The following is a 14,631-nucleotide window of genomic DNA, read 5'->3' on the forward strand; positions in this document are numbered from 1 at the left end:
TGAAAGATTTCTCACTGTGGCAGAAGTATTTGTAGAGCCCTTAACAAACTGAGAAAAATGGACAAAAATGAAAAATGGTTTGGGTTTCCAATTGCACTGTTCTTGTATGGTCATAGAATAACAATAACAGGGCATTTCACCAGTATCCAGTCTGTTAGTATTACTGAGTAAGCACATATCTAGTGGCTCAAATATTGTTTAAGTTATGCCTTGTGTTGATTAAAAAAAAACACCCACAATGCATCAGATTAGCATCGACACCTGCTTTGGAAGCTTTTTAACAAAGAGGGCACAATTTGTTTGAAATAATTTATTAAAAAGCTTTAACATCTACCTTTTTGATTTTATTATTGATATAAGTCTTTTTTATTTCAGCATTTAAGGTCAGTGGGTGTGGTCGGCAAGTTTGTGGAGTTTTTCGGCCCTGGAGTCTCAGCATTGTCTATTGCCGATCGAGCAACCATCTCCAACATGTGCCCGGAATACGGTGCAACAGTTGGATTCTTTCCCGTGGACGAGAAAAGCTTGCAGTATTTACGGCAGACAGGTCCGTTAGTATTTTAAACTGTCTATATTCTGAAGTCAGAATAAGACATTAGATATAAAACAAGCAGTTTCTTTATCATTTTAGATTTCATCACTTCTGTTCATACATTTACTGAATTAAGAATGTTTATGTGAACATTGTTCATTATATAAAAAATATAAGTATGAAAAAATACATGCCATAAGCATTTTACAATAATCATAATGAAACTTGTCAGTTTTAAGAAATGATAGGATATTTGCTGTATGAAGCCTTGTTATAGAGGCTATAGCTGTATGTCTTGTAAGTTTCAAATCAACGTACAAGTCTATAGAAAAACAGAATGACTATCTATGCAAAACATGATATTTCAGGGCGTGACGAAAGCAAGATTGCCCAAATAGAAGCATACTTGAGAGCCAATGGGATGTTCAGGAACTACAACAACGAAGCCCAGGACCCCGTGTTCACTCAGGTATGGTCTTACTTGCTTGTCTGTAAGGGTATTGGGATATCCTTGGTCTTGTTGTCATTGGCGCTGAGGGTGTGCAAAAAAAATCATAATGGCCATAACTCAAAAATACTGCTCAAAATGTTCAGATGAAACTTGGCACATAGGTTCCCAGAATATATAGCAAGGCCATAAACTGTGACTCAAATAGTTGTTACGGCCTTTGTGCGACTGAAAAAACAGAGGTAAGAGTTGGCATTCACTAGTTAGTACTGTATATAACATGTCTGTTTGTGGAAATGAGGTATTATTGAGGTATTTCCACATAATAGGAAATCACCCAACACATCTTGATGATGTCATTAGCGGTCTTGATGTCATGGTTGTAAAGTTGTTTGCAAAATCTTGTTGGCCATAACTTGAAAACTGTTAAAGAGATATTTCCATGAAATCTGGTACACATGTTAACTTTGACAGTACCTACATGAACTTTATTCCGACTTAATATTTTGGTTATGCCCCTTGATGGACTAAAACCAAGCAAGAGTTATAGTCTGCTTGCAGTGCTCATTAGCTACAGATAACAATTTCTAGTCACATGACCCTTGCTGGAAATATATTTAAGATTGGAGAAAAATATCTACACTATTTAAGATGTTGTTTTATTTTGTTGGGAATCATAACTAATAAAAAAGGAAGGTACTTTTTAAGTATCAGATTTAACAGGATGTTGAACCACACTGATTTAAATATTCAATATTATCAACCAATGAAAAAATATAAAACTGTGATGAAGCCCTGGACAATCAATCATACACATGGCCTGGTTTCAATCTATCCTTTTAATAAACAAGATTTACCAAGGGCAACCTTATGCAGATTTGAGCTTCATGTGAATTGTTTTATTACAGGTGATTGAGCTTGATCTGTCGTCTGTGACGCCGTGTTGCTCCGGTCCCAAACGACCACATGATCGTGTGTCTGTTACCGACATGAAGACTGATTTCGGGGAATGTCTTAATACCAGAGCTGGCTTTAAAGTGAGTAATGAGTAATCTTTATGACAAGGCTGGCTTTAAAACGAGAAAGTCTCAATGACATGACTGGCTTTTAAGTATTTTTTTCTCAATGACATGGCTGGCTTTAAATTAAAGAAAGTCTCAATGACAGGATTGACTTAAAGTATGTTTGTCTCAATGGCAGGGCTGGCTTTGATTTGTCTTTAATTTGTAAAACATATTGTAGATTTTTAAATTTTGGAAAGTGTTTTTTTTGCAAATATTCATGATTTCACCATATCACAATTTTTGAATTGAAGCTGAATGATTTGTCTTGAATATTGTAGCCATTCCTATGACCAGGGTGTTTCCATTAATTATTAAGCACTATGTTGCATAATTACAGCCCATTCAGCATGCCTGTTTTCGATACAAGAATAATGTACTTTTTCAAGGGATTTGGTATACCTGCGGACAAGCAAGCGTCAACCGTGCCATTTGTCTATGATGGTCAGGAGTATACACTGCGTCATGGTTCAGTGGTTATTGCGGCCATCACCAGCTGTACCAACACCAGTAATCCTACAGTCATGCTTGGAGCGGGTATGTGCATTTATTTTATGATGTTTTGAGAGTGTTCATTCTGATGTTTTTCACTATTCAAATTTTTTCGCCTCTTGCTTTCATGCTGTCCAAAATACCAGTTTTGAGTGATTATGTGGTAATTAGTGTGAGTTTGGCTTGTTTTATATACTTATGTGCTTGCTTTGTCAGCTTTGTGCAAACTTTGATTTCCCCATTCCCGAATCTGCTCAAGATTATTTTCATGAAAATTAGTATGCACGTTTATTCAATATTCATGTTTGTAAGAGTTGCATATCTCTTAGGCTGAAATTAATACCCCTTGGTTAAAAAGTAAGAGTATATTCACATCTCTTAATTAGTTTTTATTATGTCTTGTATAATTATTAAGCTGGTTGAAAGTAAAACAAAATCTGCTTCTATTCTTGATGTGAGTTTGTCCATTTTTACATTCACCCCTTGTTTTTCTCAGGTCTCCTTGCAAAGAAGGCTGTAGAGGCAGGGCTACGAGTGAGTCCATACATTAAAACTAGTCTTTCACCGGGAAGTGGGGTGGTCACATACTACCTGCGAGAAAGCGGAGTGACGCCATTTTTGGAGAAACTTGGGTGAGCTAATATTTGTTACTTGTTAAGTTAAATATATAATAATTTACAAGCTCTTCTGCCAAACATAGAATTATGATTTCCAGAATTTATAAATTAAAATTAGTCTTTCACTAGGAATTGAGTGGTCACTCAGATACTATAGTCTAAGCCCACACCTAGTGTCGGAGGTGGACAACTTTACCACTAGGCCACTCCCACCCTAGAGGGGTTTGGGCCCAATGTTAAATGTGGGATGTTGACATCTATTATTGATTTTGAGGTCAAGGTCACAACTCATATTTGTAATTAAATTACCTGATATTGGTCATTTAAAATTATGTCATATTTACTTATTCTCTACTGCTTAGAGGATACATGTTTATTTGCAAATATCAGTTTTCATCTGAACATGATTAAAAGCTGTACCTACTATCCTCACACTTTGAATGGTCGTAATCTTAAAACTGGTCCATGCATATTTCATTCAACTGTTCAAATATTCCTGACAACATGGCGCTCAGGGGGGCATAATGTTTGACAAACATCTCTTGTTAGATTGTTTTTGTTTTTTTTGTTTTTTTTCAAAAAATTACACCGTTCAACAATATTTGCAGGTTTGACATAGTTGGGTATGGATGTATGACATGTATAGGCAACAGTGGTCCCTTGCCCGAGCCTGTTGGTGAAGCCATTGAGAAGGTAAGGGGTTTTGTTTACTGTGTAGGCTGTTATCAATGATGGTGTAGTGAGTACCAGATACTGTTCTAAATTTTATTTAAATCTAAAATACTAAATTAATTCATATGTATGCATACCAAACACTTCATCTTCAAAGGCCCCTTACAAAGACCCCTTGTATTTTTACAGCCCTTTACAAAGGCACCTTGTAAATCTACAACCCCTCAGTACCAAAAACTCCCTAAATAATCTCTGATACCACGTACCTAAAAGGGCAAATTCAATCTACCGTAATGAAAATAATTGTGAGTTGAATATAAGTGTTCAGCTTGGGTTTACGAATATTTAAAATTGTTTCATTAGCACACTGAAAAGCATTAAATGATGCTGTATATTTTACCTCTTAAAGGGCATAGAATAGAATATTCAAGTTTTACACAACTATATTTACATTTACCTTGTCAATTGTAGAGACAAATTTGACTTTTATGTTATGTGTGCAAGGGGTTATGACGTTAGTGTTTATTTCAAAATTGCAATCTGATTGGAGGAGTGGGACATCATTTGACCTTTGATCTACAATGTTACAAATATCAGCTATTTTTTTATACAAACATGTTGTTGATGATTATCTCTCTTTAACAATAAATACTCAACTGCAGAAGATTTTACCCTTTAAATTGTGATACATAACTATTTAGAATGTAATTATAAGGACTGATCACATTTTTTGTGTGTGTTTATGCCGTATGATCCCTGGAAGGCACTCTTGCAAATGTCTCGAGAAGCGTTAGTGCTTCATGGAATTTGCTCATGTGCCCTCGTGTGATCAAACAGCATAAAATAACACAGAAAATGTAAACAATTCTTAGATGATCAACTATGAACCTACTCCACTTATTCCAATATAACATTTGTCTGTCCCCACACAATGCATTGTGAAGCAGTTATATTCCATATCTTTTCAATATCATGAAATAACACTGGTCATTATGAATCTTCTACAGGGCGACCTTGTAGCATGTGGTGTATTATCTGGTAACCGGAACTTCGAAGGACGTATTCATCCATTGACGCGAGCAAATTACTTGGCCAGTCCCCCATTAGTCATTGCGTACGCTCTTGCTGGTCGTGTTGACATAGATTTTGAATCCGAGCCACTTGGTAAGTCAATAAACAGTCAAACCCTGTCAGCTTGAACTCCCAGGGACCGGTGAAAATTCCTTGAGCCTTGGGGAATTTGAGCCAAGCTAAAATGCTTACTTTTAGTATTAAAAAATCGGTGCTTTACATCCATTTCTAGCCAACAAGGAAATGGAGCTGACGGGGTTCGTCTGTAGTACATATGTAGTGTTTGTTAACTGTGATAATATGATGTTGATAGAATATTTTTGAAAATGTATCATTTTCCATTGAATTAAGTGGTATTTTATTTTGATTTCCTTAGATTATATGTTTATTAAAATAATGATTATTTGAAGGAAGATACACTTTTTTATGCTGCAATTAAAAGCTTTTGTTATATGCTTGGTATATTTTAACCCTTTTCATCGGTCTAGAGGCTGTCTTATGACAAACCATAAAGAAAGTTTTTTTTACTGCCAATAAGTTATTTTCTGTAAACAAATTTGCACATGTTGAAGTATTCAAGTCATTTGTTTTGTACACATTGATAAAACAGGCAACCAGCAGCAACTCAACAAAATTAAAATCATTGTTAATGACTGAAGTCATTTCTTGAGCATTGTGTCTTTTGGCTTAATTAATCAAAATATTATGTTGAGAGTTTTCAGAAAAATGATGACCAAATGCATATTATAACTACATATACATTGGTAAAATTGTTAATATTGTTAATTTGTTTCAGGAACCAATGCAGAGGGTAAACCCGTGTTCTTGAGGGATATTTGGCCTTCCAGGGAAGAAATACATGTAAGACTCTTTGTCAATGGTAGAATATTTCAAATGGAAATGAAAATATTTTACTTAGATTTTAAAAAGGTGTTTTATATGGGGCTGTTGATTTGCAGAAAATTTGGCCTTCAAGGGAATGGAACAGAATCTGATGGAAACACATTTAATTTAGCGTCAAAGTAACAACATTCCTTGTGTAAGAGCAAACGATTATTTCTTGACAAATAATTCTAATTATTTTCTTGTGTGTGTTTGTTTTTTTTTCGAAGAAGAAAATTTAGATATTAGCCTTTGGGTTGTTGTTGATTTCGCTAACCTCATTGTCACACATGACTCGTATGAAAATTGTTACACATGTAGCCAGAGACAATGCGCACAAGTTTAGCATGGCCAATAACTCTTGCTGTGTTTCTTGCCTTCAAGAATAGACCAGTGTTGGTATCCACTTGCATTGTTTTTTGTTTTTATTCTACAATGATTTGTTGTAATATTTCACCTCTTATTTTGATTGGCAGACTGTGGAAGAAGAGTTTGTCATTCCTTCCATGTTCAATGAGGTCTACTCAAGAATTCAGGTAAACTTGACTTTCATACTGTATGAACTGCAAAAAGGTTATGATGTCATTGTTTATTTCAATTTTGCGCTCTGATTGGTTAAGCGCTACATCTTTAAGCCAATGAAATACATCATTATAACCTTTTAAAAGAAACCAAAATAATATAGAAACTTCAGGCATCCAACATTCACAAAATTGATGATACATTACATGGTCCCATTCAAGTTGGCTCAAACCAACAATCACTTGGATCAGATACAGAAACTAAATCCCATTTAAAACATTGTATAAGTAAATATAGCATACACAGTTTTTGTTACTTTTTTATGACCTGATGATGCCTTTAATTTTGACTCGGTTATTAAAACTTTAACATTTTTAGTTTGTTAAGAACAAAATGGTTTTGTTTTATGTGACAAATTTCAATATTGCAAACCAGGCCTGCCTAATTGTAATGCACAACAGAATTGGAAGATCTATTGTTTAAATGTAATGTAGATATTATGTTCAATTTTATGCTTTTAGAATCTGTGGTTTGTACACCCTTGTCTCATACTGTAATGTCTGGACAACATTGCATCTATTGTAGTAGACTTATGTGTATTTAGAGATTTCTGTATGGTCTATTGCTGCTTTAAGCCTTGCATTTATCTGACAAAGATGTTAACAGTACAATATAACATGTGAAATACTGTACTGAGTGTTCCGTTTCCTCACTTCAGAAAGGCAATGAACGCTGGAATAAACTGGACGCTCCGGAAGGAATGTTGTACCCCTGGGATGATAAGTCCACCTACATTCAAGATCCCCCTTTCTTCCAAACCATGGTGAGTGAGTTCAGGGAGGATGGAGTAGGGGGGAGAGTGAGCAAGAGGGTGTAGTGGTTGAGGAAAAACAGGGGGTGGGGAGGAGGACAGTATGGGCCAGTTGGACAGAAACTCTACAATTGGAATATCTTAACAGTTAGCGATGTCCACAGGGTACAAAAATTTGTTAGACTGTGGGTTGAAAAATCCTCCGAACATTTTAAAGTGGTAGACCTTACATGTAAAACTACCCTTTTTGTCAAACTATGACGGCAGTTTTAGATTAACCGCCAGTTGAAATCTCCTGGTCTTCCTGATGAGGTGAGAGGGGAGTGGTATTTTAACTGTAGGTGTTTCTTCATTTAATACAGACGAAAGACCTTCCCAAGATCCAGGGTATACGAGACGCATACGTTCTGTTGAATTTCGCGGACTCCGTTACCACTGATCATATCTCGCCCGCTGGAAGTATTGCCCGGAATAGCCCAGCAGCCCGATACTTAGCAGGGAGAGGGTAAGTAGTAATGTGTTTTGGTGCTTATTGATAGTTATCGCTGCCCTTTCTGAGAATCGTAAAGTATGTTGATATTCAGTTACACCATTCATTGAGGACACCAATGCCTTGGCCTTCACTTTTGAACTCTTGCCTTCTATAAAAATATATATCTAACTTATTCTGAATTTTTGTTGTTATTACATAGCAAAGTATCACAATTATACAGTTGATATACATTTTTCACATGTATAATGTAACTTTTATGTTTTCACTTCGTTGATTCTTTTTCCAGCCTGACCCCACGTGAGTTCAACTCGTACGGTTCCAGACGGGGGAATGATGCGGTGATGGCACGAGGCACTTTTGCAAATATACGTCTCGTGAACAAGTTTTTGGCCAAGCCAGGCGCAAGAACGCTCTATCTGCCTGCTAATGAAGAGGCAAGTTCTATGTTTTAAAGGCATTAGATTGGGCATATTCTTTAAAGTGTCATGTGGAACTTGATGTGGGCTCATAATCCTGCAAAGCATCCAAATATGTTATTTAAGATAGCTTGCTAGAACAGCTCATTAATGAACGATTGCCTATGAAATGCTGAAACTGAGCTTGCTAGAACAGCTCATTAATGAACGATTGCCTATGAAATGCTGAAACTGAGCTTGCTAGAACAGCTCATTAATGAACGATTGCCTATGAAATGCTGAAACTGAGCTTGCTAGAACAGCTCATTAATGAACGATTGCCTATGAAATGCTGAAACTGAGCTTGCTAGAACAGCTCATTAATGAACGATTGCCTATGAAATGCTGAAACTGAGCTTGCTAGAACAGCTCATTAATGAACGATTGCCTATGAAATGCTGAAACTGAGCTTGCTAGAACAGCTCATTAATGAACGATTGCCTATGAAATGCTGAAACTGAGCTTGCTAGAACAGCTCATTAATGAACGATTGCCTATGAAATGCTGAAACTGACTGTTCAAAGCCATTTTTGGGGAGTAAAAATTGACTGCCTTAACAGAGCAAAAGTGCATTACAATCATGCTTTGTTTTGAAAAAAAAATAGTAAGAAAATTTCTTTACTTGTGCAGAAAGAAGCCAAGCAAGTTTACAAATTGAAGAATATAGTCTTTTTCGTCCTCCTTTTAGCTATCAACTTAAAATTGGAATAAATGTTTTATCTGTTTCTTTCAGATGGACATTTTTGATGCTGCGGAAAGGTACAAGTCTGAGGGAAAGCAGGTTGTTATTCTGGCAGGGAAGGAATATGGGTCAGGTTCTTCCAGGGACTGGGCTGCCAAGGGGCCCTGGATGCTGGTAAGTGTAGGAGTGGGGGAGGGGAGGGCAGGGAAGGAATATGGGTCAGGTTCTTCCAGGGACTGGGCCGCCAAGAGCTGGATGCTGGTAAGTGTAGGGGTGGGGAAGGGGAGGGAGTTTGACGTGATGGGGCAGGGAAGGAATATGGGTCAGATTCTTCCAGGGACTGGGCTGCTACGGGGCCCTGGATGCTGGTAAGTGTAGGAGTGGAAAAGTGGGGGTGATGTGTATATTACACTATGGTATATAGATGTTCTTGATGATTTGAATGTATATATAAACAGCAGTTACAATAATGGCAGCATTTTTAGCTCGACTATTCGAAGAATAAGGAGAGCTATACTACTCACCCAAGCGTCGGCGTCGCCGTCACCCCTTGGGTAAGGTTTTGCGTGCAAGCACACATAGGTAAATATCTCGGCAACTACTTGAGGTATTGCATTGAGACTTGATACAATGGTACTCAACCATCCAACCTACTAAATTAATCAAGTTAAATAACTATAGTTTGCATTTAATGCAAATAATAGGCCTTTATTATTTGACTTAGAAATTTTGATTAACGTTTTGCGTGCAAGCACACATAGGTTAATATTTCAGCCACTGCTTGAGGTATTACATAAAAACTTGATACAATGGTACTCAACCATCCAACCTACTAAATTACCAAGTTAGATAACTCTAGTTTGCATTTAATGCAAATAATTGCCATTTATTATTCGACTTAGAAATTCTGGTTAAGGTTTTGCGTGTAAGCACACATAAGTTAATATCTCAGCAACTACTTGAGGTATTGCATTGAGACTTTATACAATGGTACTCAACCATCCAACCTACTAAATTAATCAAGTTAGATAATTCTAGTTTGCATTTAATGCAAAATAATTGCCCTTTATTATTAGACTTAGAAATTCTGGTTAAGGTCTTGCATGTTAGCACACATGGATAATCTCTCAGCAACTACTTGTTGTATTGCATTGAGACTTTATACAATGGTATTCAACCACCCAACCTAATTGAATAACCAAGTAAGATAACTGTATTTTGCAAATAATGGCCCTTTATTATTACACTTAAAAATTCTGGTTAAAATTTTGCATGTAACCACATTTATGTTAATATCTCAGCACATCATGTATTGCATTGAAATCTAATCTAACAGCGATCCATGCATGTTTCGCCAAAACTTTTCAATCCTTACACTGAAAAGCGGCGGAATAGTCGAGCGCGCTGTCTCTGTGACAGCTCTTGTTAACAATGAAACTAAAGTTGTTATCATTTAAATGTTTAATTATTAGGGTTGTTTTGGTTAGAATCAATATACTTTGGAACAAAATTATTGTTTTTGTCAATAAAAATTTTCTATCAAGGAGTAGTTAAATGACAAGCTTTCGAGAGGCCTATTAAATTTCTTTATTCATTAAATAATTATGACCAAATTAATGAACTCTCTGAGCTTGATAAACCCCCTTTCATGTCCCTTCTAAAAGGAGCAAGCAAACCTCACTATTTTCATTTAAGTTTAAATAGTGTATTTTTCTCCTTAAGAATTTTTAGGCTTTTAAAGGAACTTTAATTCAAGACAGTCATGATCAACTTTGTTTTCCTTTATAAAATCAAGCTTAAAAAATTTGGCTGAATGAAATATAATACTTAAACAGATTACAATTAAGATATTTTAAGAAGTTGGGGCGTGAGTTTATGCTTATCTTTTTTCATAAATCATCTCAATTTTACGATTTATTATGTATTTTCTCTGTTTTTCTGTTTCTCAGGGTGTTAAAGCAGTGATTGCCGAGAGCTACGAGAGAATCCACCGTAGTAACCTGGTGGGGATGGGTATTATACCATTCCAGTACAAGGAGGGGGAGAATGCAACCTCCCTAGGTCTGACGGGAAGGGAGACAATCACAGTGGAACTGCCACAAAACTTGCAGCCTGGACAACTAGTCACTGTGCAGGTCAGTTCAAAGATGGGAGGAATGTTATAACTGTTTTATGGAAAGGGGAGAATGTAATGTCTCTTGAATATATGGTAAGGCAGACCATAATATAAAAAATACTAACCAGTGTTTTAGTTTAAAGAGAAGTAAACTTGAGACTATGGTTGTTACAACAACTTAATAATAAGAAGGGGCGTAGCTAGGCCATTTTGAATATTACGTCTAAGCTATGAAGTCAAGGACCCTCTTGACTCTCAAAATATTGCCTCTGTTTATCAACTTTTGGCAATAATTTTCTTTGACTAATACAACTGAAACTATGCACGTATCTATGTCATTGTTGCTAGCTACACCCCAGTTTGATTGCAGTTTTCGCTAGCTACGCCCCAGTTGATTGCAGTTTTCACTAGCTACGTCCCAGTTGATAGTTACTGTAGTTTTCACTAGCTACTCCCCAGTTGATAGTTATTTTCTCTATATATGCATCAGTTGATAGTAGTTTTCACTAGCTACTCCCCAGTTGATAGTTATTTTCTCTATATATGCATCAGTTGATAGTAGTTTTTACTAGCTACTCCCCAGTTGATAGTTATTTTCTCTATATATGCATCAGTTGATAGTAGTTTTTACTAGCTACTCCCCAGTTGATAGTTATTTTCTCTATATATGCATCAGTTGATAGTAGTTTTCACTAGCTACTCCCCAGTTGATAGTTATTTTCTCTATATATGCATCAGTTGATAGTAGTTTTCACTAGCTACTCCCCAGTTGATAGTTATTTTCTCTATATATGCATCAGTTGATAGTAGTTTTCACTAGCTACTCCCCAGTTGATAGTTATTTTCTCTATATATGCATCAGTTGATAGTAGTTTTCACTAGCTACTCCCCAGTTGATAGTTATTTTCTCTAGTTAATTTCTCTAGAAATTTCTCTAGCTACGCCCCAGTTGATTGCAGTTATTGCTAGCTATGCCCTGTTGATTGCAGTTTTCGCTAGCTACGCCCAGTTGATAGTAGTTTTCGCTTGCTATGCCCCAGTTGATTGCAGTTATTGCTAGCTATGCCCTGTTGATTGCAGTTTTCGCTAGCTACGCCCAGTTGATATTAGTTTTCGCTTGCTATGCCCCAGTTGATTGCAGTTTTTGCTAGCTATTCCTCTGTTGATATTTGTTTTTGCTAGCTACGCCTCAGTTGATTGCAGTTTTTGCTAGCTACGCCCCTGTTGATAGTAGTTTTCACAAGCTAGACCCCAGTTCCTTGTAGGGCTAACTAACAAAAGAATATTTTGTACAATAGCCTTTTCTTATTGATTTTTCATTTGAGTACAATGTAGTTACAATATATCATTTGAAACAAATATAAGGCTTTATTGGTTATTTTAGGCCATGTAGTAAGTAAAACTTTTAATTTAGTTTGTGACATTAGCTTTTCACTTAAATAAAAATCTTAATCTCAGGATATTTTATCACTGCTCATTTATAAGATAGCCCGGCCCCTAGGTGAATATGATTTTGAGTTTCTCTGTTTTGCTGTTTCCTAGTACATATTACTCTATAGTTAAAAATAAACAGTCTGACAATTAATGTCAATGCCAATTCTTGTGTATATGTTTCAGGCGAGTGGGGGAAAGTCATTCCAAGTGATAACACGTTTCGACACAGAAGTGGAACTGGTCTATTTCCGAAATGGGGGCATTCTGAACTACATGGTTCGCAAAATGTTGAATAATGCATAGAAATGTTGGATAGTGCAAAAATAGGTTGAACATGGCATTAAAAAAATGGACAATACCTGAGGAAACAGACCAACTTTGAAAGAAATATAAAAGGAATTTGTTTAGAATGATATGGTGTGAAAATTATTGAAAAGTGCCCATAAAAAATCAGGTGAACTTCAAACTGAAATTAAAGGAACTGCGTGAATGTATGTGAAATTAAAGAAACTGCGTGAATGTATGTGAAATTAAAGAAACTGCGTGAATGTATGTGAAATTAAAGGAACTGCGTGAATGTATGTGCTGAATGGTAGTTTAGATTGTTATTTAATTAGAAAGGTCAGAAAATAATGTTCAAGCTTTTTTTTATGAATGTGATTAAGTGAGAGTTATTTGTTCATGAGGAACATCACAAATCAATCTTAATAGTTGACTGAAAACAACTTTATAAATGTAATAGTAGATTAAACCTTTGTTTACCTTTGTTTTAAAGGAACTCGTTTACAGTTAAAAGGTCAAATACCCCAATTTGAACTCCATCATGAAAACTGTTGGAGAGTTCCTTTAAAATTTAATCATGTAAATGAAGTGTTATTTCGCGTTCAAATTGGTGGATTCCCTATAGAAAATATAGACAATTTGATTAGTGGTCTATTACCTTTTGTGGGCTTGCAAATTGCAATATTTCTGGAAAATGCCCTTTCTAAGTCTCAATTCTTACAGCGAATAATAAATTTACTCCTTTCTAAAGTCCTTACCTCATAAGAGAAACGTAAAACCAATTTTCGCCAATCTTCTGCCATCTCCTTCAGTGCTACAACATACACAATGTGTTTTTGCAAAGTAACATTTTGTTATATCTAATAGGAATGAATGTTCAATAGGTTAGTAATAGTATGTGGTTTGGATGTTAATTCACATTTTGTAAGTATTAAGTCCATGTGTATCTGTGATTTAACATGTAAGTTCAGTGTTTCATACAGTGTGCCATGTTTGTTAAAGAGTGTAAGAGTGAATTAAAATAGTTGAAAATACAAATTTCTGCTGTAATGAATATTAATTTATTTACTAGTATTAATGTTTATTTCTTTTGCCAACCTATAGAAGCCAGGTGATCTGTTTATCATAATTAAAGTTATACTAGAAACAGGTATTTATTGATTAAAAAATAGATTTTGGTGCTATTTTCACCCTCATCATGTGCATAGTTTGATACAGTTGTGTCAAGAGAATAACATGATTGTGCAAATGTCAGTAGTTAGATATATAAAATGCATAAAACTGATGTTTTGTTTTATAGAATTATATATCACCAAAGCCACACACCTAGAAATGCTTGCAAGAACATTTTCTTGGCCGCTACTAAAAATAAACATTCAAGATATTCACTTGTTTTCTGAGACAATAGGCAGAAATAGATCAAGACCCATAACTCTGGCATTACTAATTGTGGAGTTATTGCCCCTTTTTCTAATGAAAAACAACAGGAGGGCTGTGGTGTTCACTCGGTCACGCTCTTCTTTTTAAACATGTTCAACAGAATATGATGTAAATTGTTGACATCAATAACAACTTAGTAAAGCAACAATTAAGTTGCATTTCTTTTTTGGAAATAAAACAATTTCTTAATGCCTTTTCCAACACAAATCATTTTAGAATTGTTTAAATTGGTGGACAATGTCAGTGTGCTTCTGTAAGTTTTGCTTATGCTTGTTATATAAAGGGACTTATAAACAATACTGCTTTGTGACTATTACAGAATACCATTAGGTACTAGGTACATGTATGTTGGCATTACTTTCTCATTCGACCATGACATGTATTGGGTCATTTGTTTTTCAATTATGCCCATTCACTTGATGTTATGTTTCAGATACTAAATATCTATAATCATGTTTTTATAATGTTTCAAGAGTATTTATTTAAGTGAAGATAGAACATAAAACCTGAAAACCTGAAACACAATTCAATTTATCACTTACATACTTTTTCTTATGTTTGAGGTATTTAGGTGATCTGATATTTTCCATTACTATTCAGAGCTGATTGTGTATTCCTGTC

General features: G+C 35.5%; 1 protein-coding gene across 2 annotated transcripts in view; it reads left to right on the forward strand.

Moving 5' to 3' along the window:
- Positions 1–13,855, forward strand: part of LOC128221958 (cytoplasmic aconitate hydratase-like) — a 28,666-nt gene extending 14,811 nt beyond the window's left edge. For both annotated transcript variants that reach the window (XM_052930675.1, XM_052930676.1), the window contains 15 exons: positions 376–547; positions 901–1,001; positions 1,889–2,017; positions 2,431–2,578; positions 3,030–3,165; positions 3,759–3,843; positions 4,830–4,986; positions 5,690–5,754; positions 6,252–6,311; positions 7,016–7,120; positions 7,471–7,613; positions 7,888–8,035; positions 8,790–8,912; positions 10,688–10,873; positions 12,472–13,855. In XM_052930675.1, coding sequence (XP_052786635.1) covers positions 376–547; positions 901–1,001; positions 1,889–2,017; positions 2,431–2,578; positions 3,030–3,165; positions 3,759–3,843; positions 4,830–4,986; positions 5,690–5,754; positions 6,252–6,311; positions 7,016–7,120; positions 7,471–7,613; positions 7,888–8,035; positions 8,790–8,912; positions 10,688–10,873; positions 12,472–12,591 — 1,878 coding nt within the window. In that variant the 3' untranslated portion in view covers positions 12,592–13,855. The remainder of the gene's footprint in view (positions 1–375; positions 548–900; positions 1,002–1,888; positions 2,018–2,430; positions 2,579–3,029; positions 3,166–3,758; positions 3,844–4,829; positions 4,987–5,689; positions 5,755–6,251; positions 6,312–7,015; positions 7,121–7,470; positions 7,614–7,887; positions 8,036–8,789; positions 8,913–10,687; positions 10,874–12,471) is intronic.
- The last annotated feature ends 776 nt before the right edge of the window (positions 13,856–14,631 follow it).

The sequence above is a fragment of the Mya arenaria genome, chromosome 16, assembly GCF_026914265.1.
Source record: "Mya arenaria isolate MELC-2E11 chromosome 16, ASM2691426v1".
Taxonomy (NCBI): Eukaryota; Metazoa; Mollusca; class Bivalvia; order Myida; family Myidae; genus Mya; species Mya arenaria.